Genomic DNA, 15,224 nt, shown 5'->3' with positions numbered 1-15,224 from the left:
CACCCACTGAACATTATTAAAACTCAGTGACCCCTAACACTACACACACCCTGTTATCAAGTCCCTACCACACATACAGACTGTAACTCAAATAAAAAAGTATAGTCATGTTGTTGTTTGATTCTAGCATGTGATTTGTTCAAGCCATGAAGTTCTCCACGGGGAGAGAAATTATTGGATAACAAGGAGAGACTTGGTTCGGGTGGCAAGCACAATTGGATAACAAGCAGGAAGACCTTTACGGGGGGTGCATATGACTGGATAAGCAGCGTGAAGGGTTGGCTGTGTGGGAGCCCCCAAAAGCAGATCTGTGTTGGCCAAAAGCCAACTGCTGTCCTAATGGAAATGTATAGTTGAGATTATAATGGGCCAAACCAAGTGCTCCTGTTCGACCCTGCAGGCACTGTGGAATATACAGAATCCCACCAACATAACACGGTCCACAAAAAGGTATTTTTACAATAAAAAGGTGGAGATAGTTGGAGTTGCAGAGTTAATATTTTGATCTGCCATATGCAGCAATGTGTTGTTAATTATACTGCAAGCTAAAATCTGAATTAACACACTGTTTTGACAGCACCAAATATGGCTCCATAGTGGAGTGACAGACAGGTATGCATGTTTATGCATCTGTATTATGCTTTATGTGGCAGCACTAAGTTTAGGGTGTGGTAATGGTGGTGATTCTGACATTGCAATTACCGTGAATCAACGTTAGCTCTGACACGCTGCTGTGTCTGGAACTGATAGGCCCTCATTAGCCAGGCTGGGCCACAGACTGGTTGGATTTGAGTCAATGGAGCTCTGTTTCACACTGCTCCGCCCACCCCTGCCACACACACACACACACACACACACACACACACACACACACACACACACACACACACACACACACACACACACACACACACACACACACACACACACTCTTCCACAGATGTAGCTGATCTTGGAATAAGGCTGGATTAGGGAGGGGAAAGCATTGATATTGGGAGTTTGGCTGAAGCGTCTACATTCATTTCTGAAGATACCCAAAATGGTCAGAACTTAATGCTATTTAATCGGAATAGATATTATCATCCGTCATTTTGGAATTGTTGGTTTATCTAATCACTTTTATAAAGTGACTCAGTTTACTGTCTCTTTGATTTGACATTTTCCTCATCTTGCAAGTCTGTGTTACCTTGGCTCCAAAGTCCAAAACCATCATCAATTCATGCATGGCGTTAAATATAGATCAAGCTCTGCTATTTTTTTTACTTGCAAAAAAATGACCTTCCTCTCATTGCCTTCCCACCCAGTCCCAGCTGCTGAGCCCATCGAATATGCACAGTTCCCCTTCTACCTCAACGGGCTTCGGGAGACTCCACAGTTTGTGGAGGCCATTGAGAGCGTGCGGGCTATCTGCAGCAACTTCAGTCGACAGGGCCTACCCTCCTACCCCAACGGCTACCCTTTCCTGTTCTGGGAACAGTATGTTAGTCTGCGCCACTGGCTCCTGCTGTGCATCAGTGTCGTGCTCGCTTGTACCTTCCTCGTCTGTGCCCTCTTCCTGCTCAACCCGTGGACCGCCGGCATCATAGTGAGTTTTGAAATAAACAAATGTATATACTTTTGATAGGTGTATTACCTCCCTGATTTGGATTTTATTACAAACGGGTCACCTCTTAACGTAGAGAGGCTGAAACCACATACTTTTAGTTATTAAAAAATCGTGTGTTCTCCACCCTTTATTTCCTGTTTTTATGTGTGGTCCATCTCAGAGAGGGCAGATCCAAACAGGGGAAGGGGCTGCTGTGTGTTATTTTAGCCCCAGTCACCAGTGTTTATCTTGTACTGTTTTGTTAGGGCCCGTCTGTTTAGTCTAGTCCAACACTCCCCGACACCAATGCTGAAATAAATGGGGAGAGGACTCAAAGTTGCTCGGACAACTTGCTCCCACTCCAAACCTATAAAAAGTTAGATTTGATTTCCATCCTCCACACGGAGTTTCCAAGGATACATAGAAACACAGATTTGCGCACACAGACACACACTGTGCACACACGCAGACATGTATATACTTGCACACATAGAGTTTAAATCTGTAAACGGGCAGGTACATAATTCACACAGAAATACATACACAGAGAGCTCTGGTTTTTCTCTCTGGTGGGTTGTAGTTTACGACGGGCAGTGGCCAGGCCACCCGAGCCCTTAAACAGGGGAGGAGGGGACCTCTTGTCCATCCTTCAGACTTTACTAGCAAGATCAAAAGACAAGTTATGGAGAGCCGTCAAGTTTAACCACTTGCTCTGTGCAGGACCAGACCACCGCCAGCCCTACAACGTCAAAACTTACGCCCTTTCAAACCCTCTTAGCTATTTGCCCTGAAATCCATCTCAACCACATGGAAGGGCCCATTTTAAACCTTGTGACTTGTGTTTTGATTCATACAGATGTTTCTAATCCACCTGATATTCATTGATGTTCACACTTGGAGTGATCATTTGTGATCTGGTTTTGCTTCCTGCCCATGTTCTGTATTCTAAAGATTCACTAAAGTGTAAACAAAGTTAGACACACACACAAACACCCCCTCCTGGACACACATGCACAGACTCTGTGGTGGCTCACTAAAGGCACCCACATCTACACAGCTCCCTCCCCTGCTCACCTCAGCCTTCTTCAAAGGATTTGGGCCCCATGTAACCTGACACCTGTCAGCTGATAATGGCATTTACTCCCAGCTCCTGTCCCGCTTTGCATTGAAGCCTTTACACACTCAAGGCAACACACACACCTTTTGCCCATACGTATGGTAATTACTTAACAAATACAAATGATAGAGATCCTCACATCATCCAGGTGCATTATTGACCCCTGTCTGTTTTGCATACAATCAAAGTCCAGATGAGCTGTAAATTCACACAGCACGTGCAATTAATAATTGTTTGTTAATCATACAACAATAAAGTAGAAGATTATTTCCATTTATGGTCATTTTTAACTTTATGCTTGTGTACATTTTTCTACTTTGTCACCCGGGTATATGTGCATTATAATAATACCTTTCTTACGGCTTTAGATAGAAGGTATTATTATTATCTTTTGGACTTACACAGAAGATAACAATTACATTTGTAACCTGACAAACTTAGAGAAACCATTTAAATCTCATAAAACAATACAGATGTACATGAAAATAAAAATACCTGCAAAGAGTGGTTTACACAGATCAAAATATATGTTTCCTTAAGAAATAGTACAACTAGAAACTCTGAGATTACAAATCAATTATAATTTTTAGGATATTTTATTTCTGGTATGTTCCCCCATTCAACCTAAATCTACCTTTTTTAAATGTGATTAAACTTTATTTATTCATTAAGCACCTTCCCATCTAACAGAAGCTCCTCCTCTCCCCTTTAGGTGTTGGTGCTTTCTCTAATGACTGTGGAGCTGTTTGGCTTCATGGGACTAATGGGAATCAAGCTGAGTGCTGTCCCTGTTGTCATTCTCATCGCCTCTGTGGGCATTGGAGTGGAGTTCACCGTCCATGTGGCTCTGGTAGGCTGGCATAAACATCATTAAACTATTTCAACATGAACAAAATACAAGTTTTTTTAGAATGGTTTTCAAAACAGTGACACACAAGAACTAATGTCTGCTTCTGTTTATGTGTTGTAGGCTTTCCTGACAGCCATAGGGGATCGTCACAAGCGGGCCGTGCTGGCTCTGGAGCACATGTTTGCTCCGGTGCTCGACGGAGCTTTTTCTACCTTATTAGGTGTCCTGTTGCTTGCGGGCTCTGAGTTCGACTTTATTGTCAGGTGGGTACAAGAATCAACCTTATGAGGAATTGCGACATTAATTAAGTCGAATATTAAAGCAGGTACAAAGATTATCGTACAGTGTCTATGTTGCGTCAGTAGACCGTTGAGACCATGTCTCAACCTGTGTGTCACACAGGATCTACCTGAGCCACCAATCATGCATGAAGACTCTTAGCTTTCTTCTTCCCCCGCTCCCTCCCTCAATCTCTTTCTCGTCTTCCACCCGCATCTCCCTTTCATACTCCCTTTCTGTATACCTCATCCCTTTGCCAGCTACCAGTGACATACCTGCTTTCCTCTCCATTTCTGGGGGCTTGCTCCATGAAGCTTAATAAACAAGGCCTTTGTCTTTCTCCACCCACCTCTCCCCTCGTGGTTTTTCTTTCATCCTCCTCACCCCCCTCAGTGTCTCTCATGCCGGAGATTTTAGGGGAAACCAGGGGATGGATGGAGAGTTGAAGGTCAGGAGAAGTAGGTGGAGACAGTCTAGGGGAGAGTAGACGGTGATTCAGTGGCAAACAAAGTAAAAGAGAGTGATGGTCGGAGAGAGCGACAGGGAAAGAGAGGGAGTGAGAGAGCAGGAAGGTTATCTGGCCTTTGTAATCTCCAGCTAGTTTAACTGCCCTCGCTAGACATTTATAAGCATGGGAAGGAGTTACGGGTTGGGGGGCAAGAGGGCCGTTGTGGAAAGACAGGAAAAGTGGAAATTAAAACCGACACACTCTGGGGGCTCTGGTTCATTTGCTCCTTTTTGTGGGTGCAAGCTGTTGCACCAGTGAGCTCACTGAATAATTTAAAGTAACTGAGGTAGCTGTATACTTTGGTTGACCTGCTCCTTTAAGAAAAGGGCGCACTGAAGTCCATGTGATCGGCAAGCATGCACTCTATCATGTGCACAGGTCTGCACTTATCCATGCACACCCATACAATTACACATAGTCCCCATCGCGTGCACACACACACACACACACACACACACACACACACACACACACACACACACACACACACACACACACACACACAGAGACCAACCTGCTTCCTGACCTTGTAATCATGAGGGTCAATGATGGCGTGCCTGCCAGTGAGAGCACACACAGATACACACTCTGAGGGACACACACAAACACAGGAGGCCTACAGACCTTCTCTCCTCACCACCAGTGGTGTGCTCTGGTTTCTGGCTCAGTCCCGGGCCTCCATTTAAAGGTTCTGCTGTTGTCTGAGCAAACAAAGCAGAGTCCCAAGACGATGCAATAACAACAGTCCCAGCTCGTATTTTTCTGCTTGCGCCGAAATAAATGTTTCCCTGGCTTTCCCCATCAGCCCTGTGAATGTTATCACTCCAAACAGCCCGGCAGGGCACTCAGCCTGGTGTGTGTGTGTGTGTGTGTGTGTGTGTGTGTGTGTGTGTGTGTGTGTGTGTGTGTGTGTGTGTGTGTGTGTGTGTGTGTGTGTGTGTGTGTGTGTGTGTGTGTGTGTGTGTGTGTGTGTGTGTGTGTGTGTGTGTGTGTGTGTGTGTGTGTGTGTGTGTGTGTGTGTGTGTGTGCATTTGGAATTGGAGAACTTTCTGTCAATGAAGGAAGGTGGAATTCAAATGATATGATGCAAGAAATAACCAAATTTGAATCAAACTTTCCTTTATAAGTAACGACTTATCCTATCTACCAATTATGTAAGAAGCAATGCATTAAAAAAACTTGGAACAAACCAGATTCAGAAAATGTTTTTCAAAGTTTCCTGACATTAATATATCTTGTTAGATTAGTTCTGTGTCCAATGTGATGTTGGGTTAACACTGACTCACAGCATGCAGTCCTGTCCTCAGGAACACCTAGACCAACATCGAATAGATATGACTCTAGCCGGTCTGATGTTTGCAGGCTCAACATGGGAAGTATTTTACCAGGTGCAAAGAAGGCTAGATCTGGCTCTGCTCAGACTTTTATCCTGATTACTACACCTTGAGTCAATTGAAGAGAGAAAATGAGAGAGATACCTGTAGCATAAAACTGATTATGCGATGAAATTGCAGTGTATCAACTCTCATATAAAACACCACAGACTAGATCTTAGAAATTACATATAATTATGCATTATGGTCTTTTTTTGTATAAACTAAAATGGCTAGTGTAGTGTGCAGCAGCATAAGTATGTGTCCATACCAGCCCTCTCAAATTATCTTGAAGACATTTGGCATATTAAGTACGTTTCCATCATAATTCAGTCTGGCTCGCTGTATAAATATTGTGAAGCTGAGGCCACCCATGCAGGGTAGACAAGAACCAGCTCTCCTCACTTGTCAAGCCTCCGTACAATACCTATCTTTCTACACACACACACACACACACACACACACACACACACACACACACACACAGAATCAACACATATTGAAATGAACACACACCCATCAGTTATGAATGTGCATTTAGTTTAAGGCCCAGCTGCACAGCATTCAAGTGCATCTTACACCTCAGTTAGTCCACTTAACCCTCCCCTCCACACACACACACACACACACACACACACACACCCACACACACACACACACACACACACACACACACACACACACACACACACACACACACACACACACAGAATCAACACATATTGAAATGAACACACACCCATCAGTTATGAATGTGCATTTAGTTTAAGGCCCAGCTGCACAGCATTCAAGTGCATCTTACACCTCAGTTAGTCCATTTAACCCTCCCCTCCACACGCACACGCACACACACACGCACACGCACAAAGCATAGTTAAGGGTTAGGACAGGGGGGGTCATGGTTCATCAGTGTGTCCCTGTCTGATAACCTGAGAGCTTTCAGTGGAGAATCGGGTGAGGTGGAAAGCCTTCCCTAATGAAGGGAGCTGGATTGGTGTGGGAGAGAGGGGGGGATTTAGAGTGGAGTTTGGGGGGTCTTACCTGATACATTGGAGATTTAATTAGACAGAGGGGATTGTGGAGTGGCCGGGAATTTCACAGGGGCTTAGCTGGAAAGGAGGGAGAGGGAAGTGAGGCAGAGAAGAGAGAGAAAGAAATAAAAGAGAGAGAGAGAGACCAGGGAGGGGTGGCGCTCTGAGGGTCCCCTTCTCTCCTTCCTAGACTAAATTGTTTACATTTTATACCCTTCACTCCATTTGTTTGTTTCTCCCTCTCTTTTTTAGAGCCAAAGAGCAGAGAGAGGCCCCTGTCCTCTTGCCTCTCGTGCCCCCCCAGCCCCCTAGGTTCCCCTCACCCGCCCTCTCCTCTCCTTCCCCCTTTTTACCCTCCCCTTACCCCTTAACCCCTCCCCTCACATTCCTCACTGCTTTGTTTTCTCCATGTTTGCTTATATACCACACACCCACTCCACATCCACATCCACTCCTTTCTTTTTTTTTCTTTCCTCCAATGCCTTTGAATTAACCAGCTCTGGCTAATTATGCTTCCCCTTTCTTTTTTCTCTGTGGCTTCTTTAAGACTAACCATCTTTGGCAGGACTTAGAAACACACAAGGTACATTTCGGTTCTGCTCCTCAAAACCACAGTGCATGCCTGCCTGCCTGTGGGGGGGTTTATATACAGTATGTGTGTGTGCTTGGGGAGTGGCCGGGTGTCTTTGTGGAAGTATTATCTCGGGCGTGTGTACTGGTTGATCTTGCACATGTCTCCCCATGTCTTAACATTTGTGGTTTGCACAGGTATTTTCATTGTTTCTTCGCCTTCTTTTCTGGTCTGTCTGTGTTGGTCTAGGAATATCTGGGTTTTGTTTTTTGTTCCAGTCACACAACTTTGAAGTGGTCTGAAGTGAGTTTTATCCTCACTTGTTACAGTTTGTGAAATTATTCCTGACGTTAAACTTCCTTTGTGTGTTTGTTCCAGGTATTTCTTCGCAGTGTTGGCCATTCTTACAGTTCTTGGAGTACTGAATGGATTGGTCCTTCTTCCAGTATTACTGTCATACTTTGGGCCCTATCCAGAGGTAGGATCCTTTAAAACGCAACTGCAAGAAAATGTCATCTTAGTTGACAAGAAAAAGTGAATTTTTTTTTTGTGGAAAAGTGTGGAATAGTCACTCCTCTATTCTCACATCTCAGGTGACCCCAATCGATGGTCGTAGTCAGTTACCCACCCCATCACCTGAGACACCTCCTCACGTGGTCCACTTCTCGGTCCGTCCTCACAACACCACCATAGCCACGCCCACCTCTGGTGCAGCTTCAGACTCGTCAGACTCGGAGTACAGCTCTAACACCACAGTGTCTGGTATAAGCCAGGAGCTGCAGAACTACAACCTGCCCTCTCACAGGGGACACACTCGAGCAGAGGAGCAGCAGTACCACCTCCAGATCAGCAGAGGCAGAGCAGCCAGGACAGAGGAGCACAGGAGAGCAGGATCAGGGAACAGACGCACAGCCAGGCAGCCTGACCCTCCTGGCTATAATGTGTCTTTGGTAAGCAATATCCCCCTTTGTGTGGCATCTATACTTCTCTCATTCCTGTTAGTAGCATTTTAGAAATAAATATGTTGTCTTATATTACAGTCCTCTCAGGGTTGTAATTCTGGGCCCCAGCCAGCGGCTCCTCAGCGTAACAGCAGCAGGGACCCCAAGAGCCAGCCGCACCGGCAGGCCCCGCCCCCAGCCCGCCCACGCATGGACGCTTTTGAAACTGCTACTGAGGCTGGGGGCCATCATGGCTCACGTGGCCATAGAGAACACTCAGCAGGCCACAGGGCCCGCTCTTCCCACAACCCACAACCTAATCACCACCTCCCACACCACCACCCAAACCCCACCCCTTATTGTCAACCCATCACCACGGTAACAGCATCAGCCTCCGTCACTGTTGCTGTTCACCCAGCCCCCTTGTCCAACCAGGGCCCCCCAGCTTCCTCTTACCCAGGATACACAACAACAGACAGTTACTGCCAATCAGGAGATCAGGGGACGGAGCCTGTCTTCCAGGACCCTCATGTGCCACTGGACACTCACACAGGGGCCAGGGGGGCCTACATGGAGTCCATGGAGCTTCAAGATTTGGAGTTTGAGGCAGCTGAGAGCAACAATGGCAGACGGACAAGCTGAGGTAAGCTTTAAACTACTTCCGTAAATACGTATTCAAACTGCCCTTTTAGAAAAGTCTGTTCATCATAAAGCACTGAAAAACCATTCTTCCTTTTTATTTCAGTTATGGAGAACGCAAGTACAACGGCCAAAGATGGACTCCTCCCTATTACTTAGCAGCTGACTCGGTCTGGCGCAGGAAAGCCCAGCACAGCCCAGTCCGAAACTCGCCAGTGTTGCCGTCATGGTGCTCATTCTTACTGTAACCCAGTGGACTATTTTCTTAGATATTTCTATCTATATTTAAAAGTTGTATACATATGTAAATATGAACAGAAAGTAGCTATAATTTTAGGAGCTGTACAACTCCTCATGTTAACAGACAGGGGCTGCCATTTTATATGGTTTGTGAGTGTGTTTGTGTAAATGTGTGCGCGTGTATGAGAGTTAGTGATAGATATCTTATTACTGCTCACTCATCTGTGGATCTGTGCCATTAGGAAGCTTCATCTAGACAAAAATACCTGTCAGCATTCACTGTTGCTGCTCAAAATATTTTTTTAAATAATATACATTTATAACTCTATGCAAATGTCTCTTTAAACAAAAGAAGTGGTGTGTGTGTGTGTGTGTGTGTGTGTGTGTGTGTGTGTGTGTGTGTGTGTGTGTGTGTGTGTGTGTGTGTGTGTGTGTGTGTGTGTGTGTGTGTGTGTGTGTGTGTGTGTGTGTGTGTGTGTGTGTGTGTGTGTGTGTGTGTGTGTGTGTGTGTGTGTGTGTGTTGTGAAACTGCCCCATTATCTTCTGGCTTATAAATCAGACACATTCTCAGAACAGGCTAACACTTACACTCATTTTAAACATGAGGGAAATTGTTAGAATTATCAAACAGGGCTATGGTATATATATGTGTGTGTTTATGTGTGTGTGCGGTTATTGTATAAAGGTACACATGTTAAACTATTATTTTTTTATCACAAACCTGTGGTAGTTATGAAACAATTACTGTTTAACATGACACGCTATGCGTGCTATTTAAGACGAGCAGATATGAAGAAATTTAAAAAGCTGTTTTTTGGTTTTGTTCTGTTTTAGTCATTGCCTCTGCATTGGAACCTGTTTCTGCTCTCAGCTTTGTATCACTGTCTGTGAGGTTGCTCTGGTTGGGTCTTACTGTATGAGGCTATATATTGTTTAACCCTAGCAGGCTCAACACTGTTTCTGTCTTGTACAAGCAGTAAACCCACCTCAAAGACTCACTCTCCCATTACAGGGACCTTCACATTACTGATTCTGGAACAGGGTCAACACAGGGCTCTAACTCTGTGTCAAGTGGATAAGCTAAAGCTCTGACTGTATACTGTACAACCTGATTTAACATGGCACTTGACTGCACTCAAACTTCATTCACAGCAATATCTTGCTTCAAGTATCTTTCTTTTTTACTATCCAACCAATAAGCTAGCCCACACGGCCTGCTACGGGATAAGCCTTATATGGCCTGACTATGTGGTCTATGTGTGTCTCAATGTATACATGTCTAAAGCATTTATGTGCGTGTGTGTGTTGGTACATCCGCTGTCTGCCTCAGCTCTCCTTTATTGACAGTAGAAACAACTGGCCCTAATTTGGCATCAGCCATCCCCACTGACCTCAGCTAATAAAATTCCACATTATAATGTCATGACACTAATTGGACGTCCCCCCACAACTGCCAAATGGCACAGCCCAGAGCCTCACGGGTCAAAGTTGACACTGCCAGCCCCCCCCCCCCCTCCCCTCCCAGCAATGGCCCGTTTATATCTGCAGGGCCATGTCAACGTGCATATTTGCCTGCGCCTCCCCCCCAAAACCCCCCCTCAGTTCCAGACCTAGGCCCCTTTGACCCAGTCACTCACCCCAACCACACCTCAGTTTTCCTCCACTTTTTTACACTCTTACTTCCTGTTGAACATGTGTAGCTCTTCCCAGAAGTCTTTGCAGTTTTCTGTCCACCATGTTACGTCAGCTGCTTGCATGAAATAGGTTGTTCTGTTTGTTTTTTGTCTTGTTTTCTCCCAATGTCACATTGGCATTAGTGGAGAGAATCATAGCTGGCAACTATTTTATTCATTTTTTTATGTTTTTTGTTTGTTTTTGTTCTCAACATTCAAATGCGATATTTATATTTTTGTAATATAAAATATGTTGTTTTTTCTTTCATTATTGTCGTGAAGCCAGTGGATAACAAATGCAGGGATTTATTTTTATTTTATTATTGATAAAACACTATTACAGTTTAATGTTTTTACATTAATGGATTTTGATCTGTATAAAGTGCTTACTAATGTTAAATAGGAAAAAAGAGTATATAACATTTTATACTACAGGTCTCATCATAGCTCTTAGAGGATTTTAAAAGGAAAAAAAAATCAGTGGTTCTTCCAGACTGCCATTTTGGTCTCGGTTGGCGTGGATGTATGCTGTTTTCAGTTACAAAGATAAATGTATGCCATATAATTTATTTATATGAAAATTTATTTTTGTAGTGTACATAGTAGTTGTCAAGGTATTTGACAGAAGTATATTTTTAAAGAGTTTATATGTAATGATATACCATAACAGAAAAAACCTTAAGGTGCACACTTTCACTGCTAACTGTCTTGTGAGACGACATTGACACCTCCCCTTCAGTATTATGTTCCGATCCTAGGAGAGAGACAGCTGTTTCTATGGGTTGGTAAAAGGCTAGCCATGAAAGTAGAAAATTGTACTAGCTCTCTAAATATTAATGTTCAAACACTGATAGAATTCTAACAAATAAAAATATTATAACTTATTTGTCTCTTTGTTCATAACTTTAATAAATGGAAACTTAAAAATATTGCTTTGACTGACTGTGAGTTGATTGTTTTGAAAAGGTGCTTCAAGGAATAGAATGACGTTGTGGTAAAAAAAAAAAAACACCAATTCACTCTCTCCACTTGCTCTCTACCATATTCATATTTACCATTCTGTCTTCTAATGTTACTAAGTACACAAGTGAATATGGTTTCCCAGAAATTCCATACAATTACTTTAATTAAATATTGAAATAAGTGTTTTATGTTGCTTTCGTGACAGGCAGACGATACAAACACCCACGCAAGTCAAAATATTCCTGCTTTTCCCTATTAAGCTTATATTAGCTACAGGTAAACATGACCTCCCCTCCTCCCTCCCTCTGCAGCGTAAAACTCTGACATCTGGTCCGGAGCCCTGCAGCCCTCCCCAACAGCCCACCCAGCTCCGCCCCTACACCCCCCACCTCCACTCCCTGTTCTGTATGATTTTGATTGACAGCTTTATAGACTGCAAGGAAATTGGTTGTAGTTACAATACAGCTGGCCTGTTCGGAGTAATGAAAAAGGGCATGTGGCCTTGAGCTTGCTGCACTGATGGTGAGAGAGGGAGAGCACCTTGTCAACTGCATGGGTGGCAGCCATTTATTCTCAAACTTGAGGGTTGTAAGACAACGTTTTTCTTCTTAAAACATGCAACTTAAACATTTAGATCAAAATACAATTAAACATTACAACATGACAATAACATTCTTACCAATATAGGCAGACTGTGTTGGGTAAATATTCACCTGTGGTCTTTCTGTTGTTTCTAACTACAAATAGAGGACCAATTTTCCCAAGCCACAATTTCAACCTGAACCTCAGGAAGCTGTCGAACTCACTGACCCTGGTTCAGCGGTTGGAGGCAGGCAGTGGGCATGTTATTATCTTTTAAAGGCAATAAAGGCGCACTATTCTGCTGAGTGTTGTCCAACCAGTGCAAAAAAAAACACAGGCTGACATCTTACAAATGATAGGGTGTGTTTGGAAAGCTGGGTGGCAGTATTGTCTGCAATGTTCTGAACTTTTCTAACTGGGCTTGACATTTTTGTCTTTCACCTGATGAGCAGATGTGGCGAAAATGTAGAGACTGATGCAGGTGGTGCCCAATGTACCCAGTGCAAAAAGCAAATTCAGATTTTTGTTGTATTTTTATTTAACTATCTATGTGTGCATAAAGACTCTTTAAAAGCTGTTTTTAGTGTTTAAGCACTCATATGCCCACACAAATTAAAAGTAAACCTCTGTGGATTAGCGTTAATCAAGAAGAGTATGTGAAAATGTGTTGAAAGGAGAAATATATGTGACTAATCCCAGGGTTATTTGTAAGTTACATGCTTCATTGAGATCTATTGTTGTTAATGTGTCTTTCACCAGCACTCCCCTCTTTTGCTTGAGGACCCCAGGTCAACAAACCAACCCCCCCGTCCCTCCTCTGGCCCTGCCTTACCCTTTAGCCCACCTCACCTCTACACTTCCCACCACAAACACTCAGAGATGCCCTCAGAGGTGGAACAGCACATTTTGTGAAGAGCGCTTTATTGAAGCTAACAAGCTCCAGGTTGTTAATGAATGAGTGTTTCCTGTACCTGTCCTTTAAGGCAACAGAAAGGGGTTGGAGAGAGAGAGTTGGACGGAGGGAGGGCTAAAGAGGAAGTGAGAGGAAGCAATTAAGAAGTTCCTTCTCTCCCAAACGTATGAACTGTTCTGCCGTGGCTCTCTGCCCAGAATGGCAAACAATGGAGTGGACATATACTGCACAAAAAAAGTTTTTTCCTCATTCTTCAATCATTGTTTTATTATTTTCCTTGCCTTTCATATCTCAAACCTACATGCCAAAAGGAAAAAATACAAATTGGTATCATTGACAACTCTATTCCAGTCCTCTTTTTCATCCAACTGGCCCTCCCTCTCCCTCTTTCCATCCCTCACTTTTCCCTGAAAGGCATGTCCATCATCACCTGCCAGCAGACCTAGACCCTCTGAGTTTATACTCTCGTCTACATGAATGATTGCTCTGTTGACATGACTGAATAGGACACACGCAAACACTACCATTCACTCCTGCCAGATCCAGAGCCAGATTTACACATTCTATAAAACTTATAGTTTAACAATAAATCTGCAGGAAGCATCACATGGTGTGTTGATACAACTCTGGGGGAAGGGGTTACCTTTGAGGCCTCACAGACACCTTGAAAACCATTCAACTTTGTTTGCGTCTCTGTCTCTCTGTGTGTGTGTGTGTGTGTGTGTGTGTGTGTGTGTGTGTGTGTGTGTGTGTGTGTGTGTGTGTGTGTGTGTGTGTGTGTGTGTCCAACAATATGTGTGCAAAATAGTACTGTAGACCTTTGCAAGATTCTTTTTTTACATATAACTTGTCTTTTTTCTATTTTAGTTCATTGATTAACGACGACATATGGCTTAGCCTCGCATAGGCTAAAGACTGGAATGGTAGCCTAAAATAATCTACAACTTGCTTTTTTTATGTTTTTGATTACACATGACAAGATTACACATGTTAGTTCGTAAAATATGTGTTTGTAGGTACTTTGCAGGTATTTAATCAGGTATTAACAGTGTTTGTTTGTCTTTAGATTTTTTCTGTGAATTAGCTTATTTGCTAAAATGTCTAAATACCCCTTATAGACAATGTCTTTTGAAGGAAGCACTGTAATACAAACTATCACGGCATGCCGTCACAAAGGTTCTAACGTCAGAAAGTCTCTTCTATTCCGTCAGCAGTCTCAAGGTGGGTGGTTTTGGGCCTAGTGTTCAGTCTCACCCTGGGACCAGTTTGACTTGGCTGGCTGCTTTATCTCCCACAGAGGGAGTGCGTTCTTCCTACAAGACTGATCCAGAAGAATGTGAGGTCGAAGTCCCCAGTGGCCAGACTTACATAATCTCAGCGTTGAAGCACAGTTCTGCAGGCTGCAGTCGTGAATAACAAGAAATTAGCCCTTATGAGAATGACATGTGAGAAATATGCTCGGCATTTGACACATTGGATTGCAGGGATGCATGGCCAGGATACACATTCTGAGCATGTCAGCTGTGTTTGAGTTTGTTTTCATGTAGAAATGGATGTAAAACATTTTAGATCAGATTTTCTTCCCTAGCCAATTATTATTTTACATGTTTTTTTTACACAATCTTTTTTTGATCTCAATTTCTTGCACAGAACTACAGCTCTCCAGGAATCCTGCGAGAGAAAGAGGGAGAGCAGAGAGAGGGAAACAGAACACTGCAGAGGTCCAAGACAGCGAGGGAACCACATCCAATTCTTAAAAACAGATGACATGATTCACTATGCATTCAGCACCGCTCAAAGGCTTCTGCTGCTCGAGCCAAAGATTGTATCTCTCAAAGTCTGCAGTAAAAAGCTCAAGAAATTTGCCAAGATTATTATTACTGTTGGCTGTTGTCACTGCATTCAGACAACATTCTTAACTAAATCCTGTCATTTGTAGTATATTTCTCCAACTTTCAC

General features: G+C 43.5%; 1 protein-coding gene across 3 annotated transcripts in view; it reads left to right on the top strand.

The window, feature by feature from the left end:
• The window catches only part of ptch1 (patched 1), a 51,037-nt gene extending 39,301 nt beyond the window's left edge, over positions 1-11,736 (top strand). For all 3 annotated transcript variants that reach the window (XM_079690835.1, XM_079690836.1, XM_079690837.1), the window contains 7 exons: positions 1,305-1,585; positions 3,415-3,552; positions 3,673-3,815; positions 7,693-7,792; positions 7,908-8,264; positions 8,355-8,898; positions 9,001-11,736. In XM_079690835.1, coding sequence (XP_079546961.1) covers positions 1,305-1,585; positions 3,415-3,552; positions 3,673-3,815; positions 7,693-7,792; positions 7,908-8,264; positions 8,355-8,897 — 1,562 coding nt within the window. In that variant the 3' untranslated portion in view covers position 8,898; positions 9,001-11,736. The remainder of the gene's footprint in view (positions 1-1,304; positions 1,586-3,414; positions 3,553-3,672; positions 3,816-7,692; positions 7,793-7,907; positions 8,265-8,354; positions 8,899-9,000) is intronic.
• Positions 11,737-15,224: the final 3,488 nt, after the last annotated feature.

Source organism: Notothenia rossii (genome assembly GCF_949606895.1).
Source record: "Notothenia rossii genome assembly, chromosome: 6".
NCBI classification, from domain to species: Eukaryota; Metazoa; Chordata; class Actinopteri; order Perciformes; family Nototheniidae; genus Notothenia; species Notothenia rossii.
Note: the sequence above shows the minus strand (reverse complement) of the source record. Positions and strands in the feature narration are given on the sequence as shown.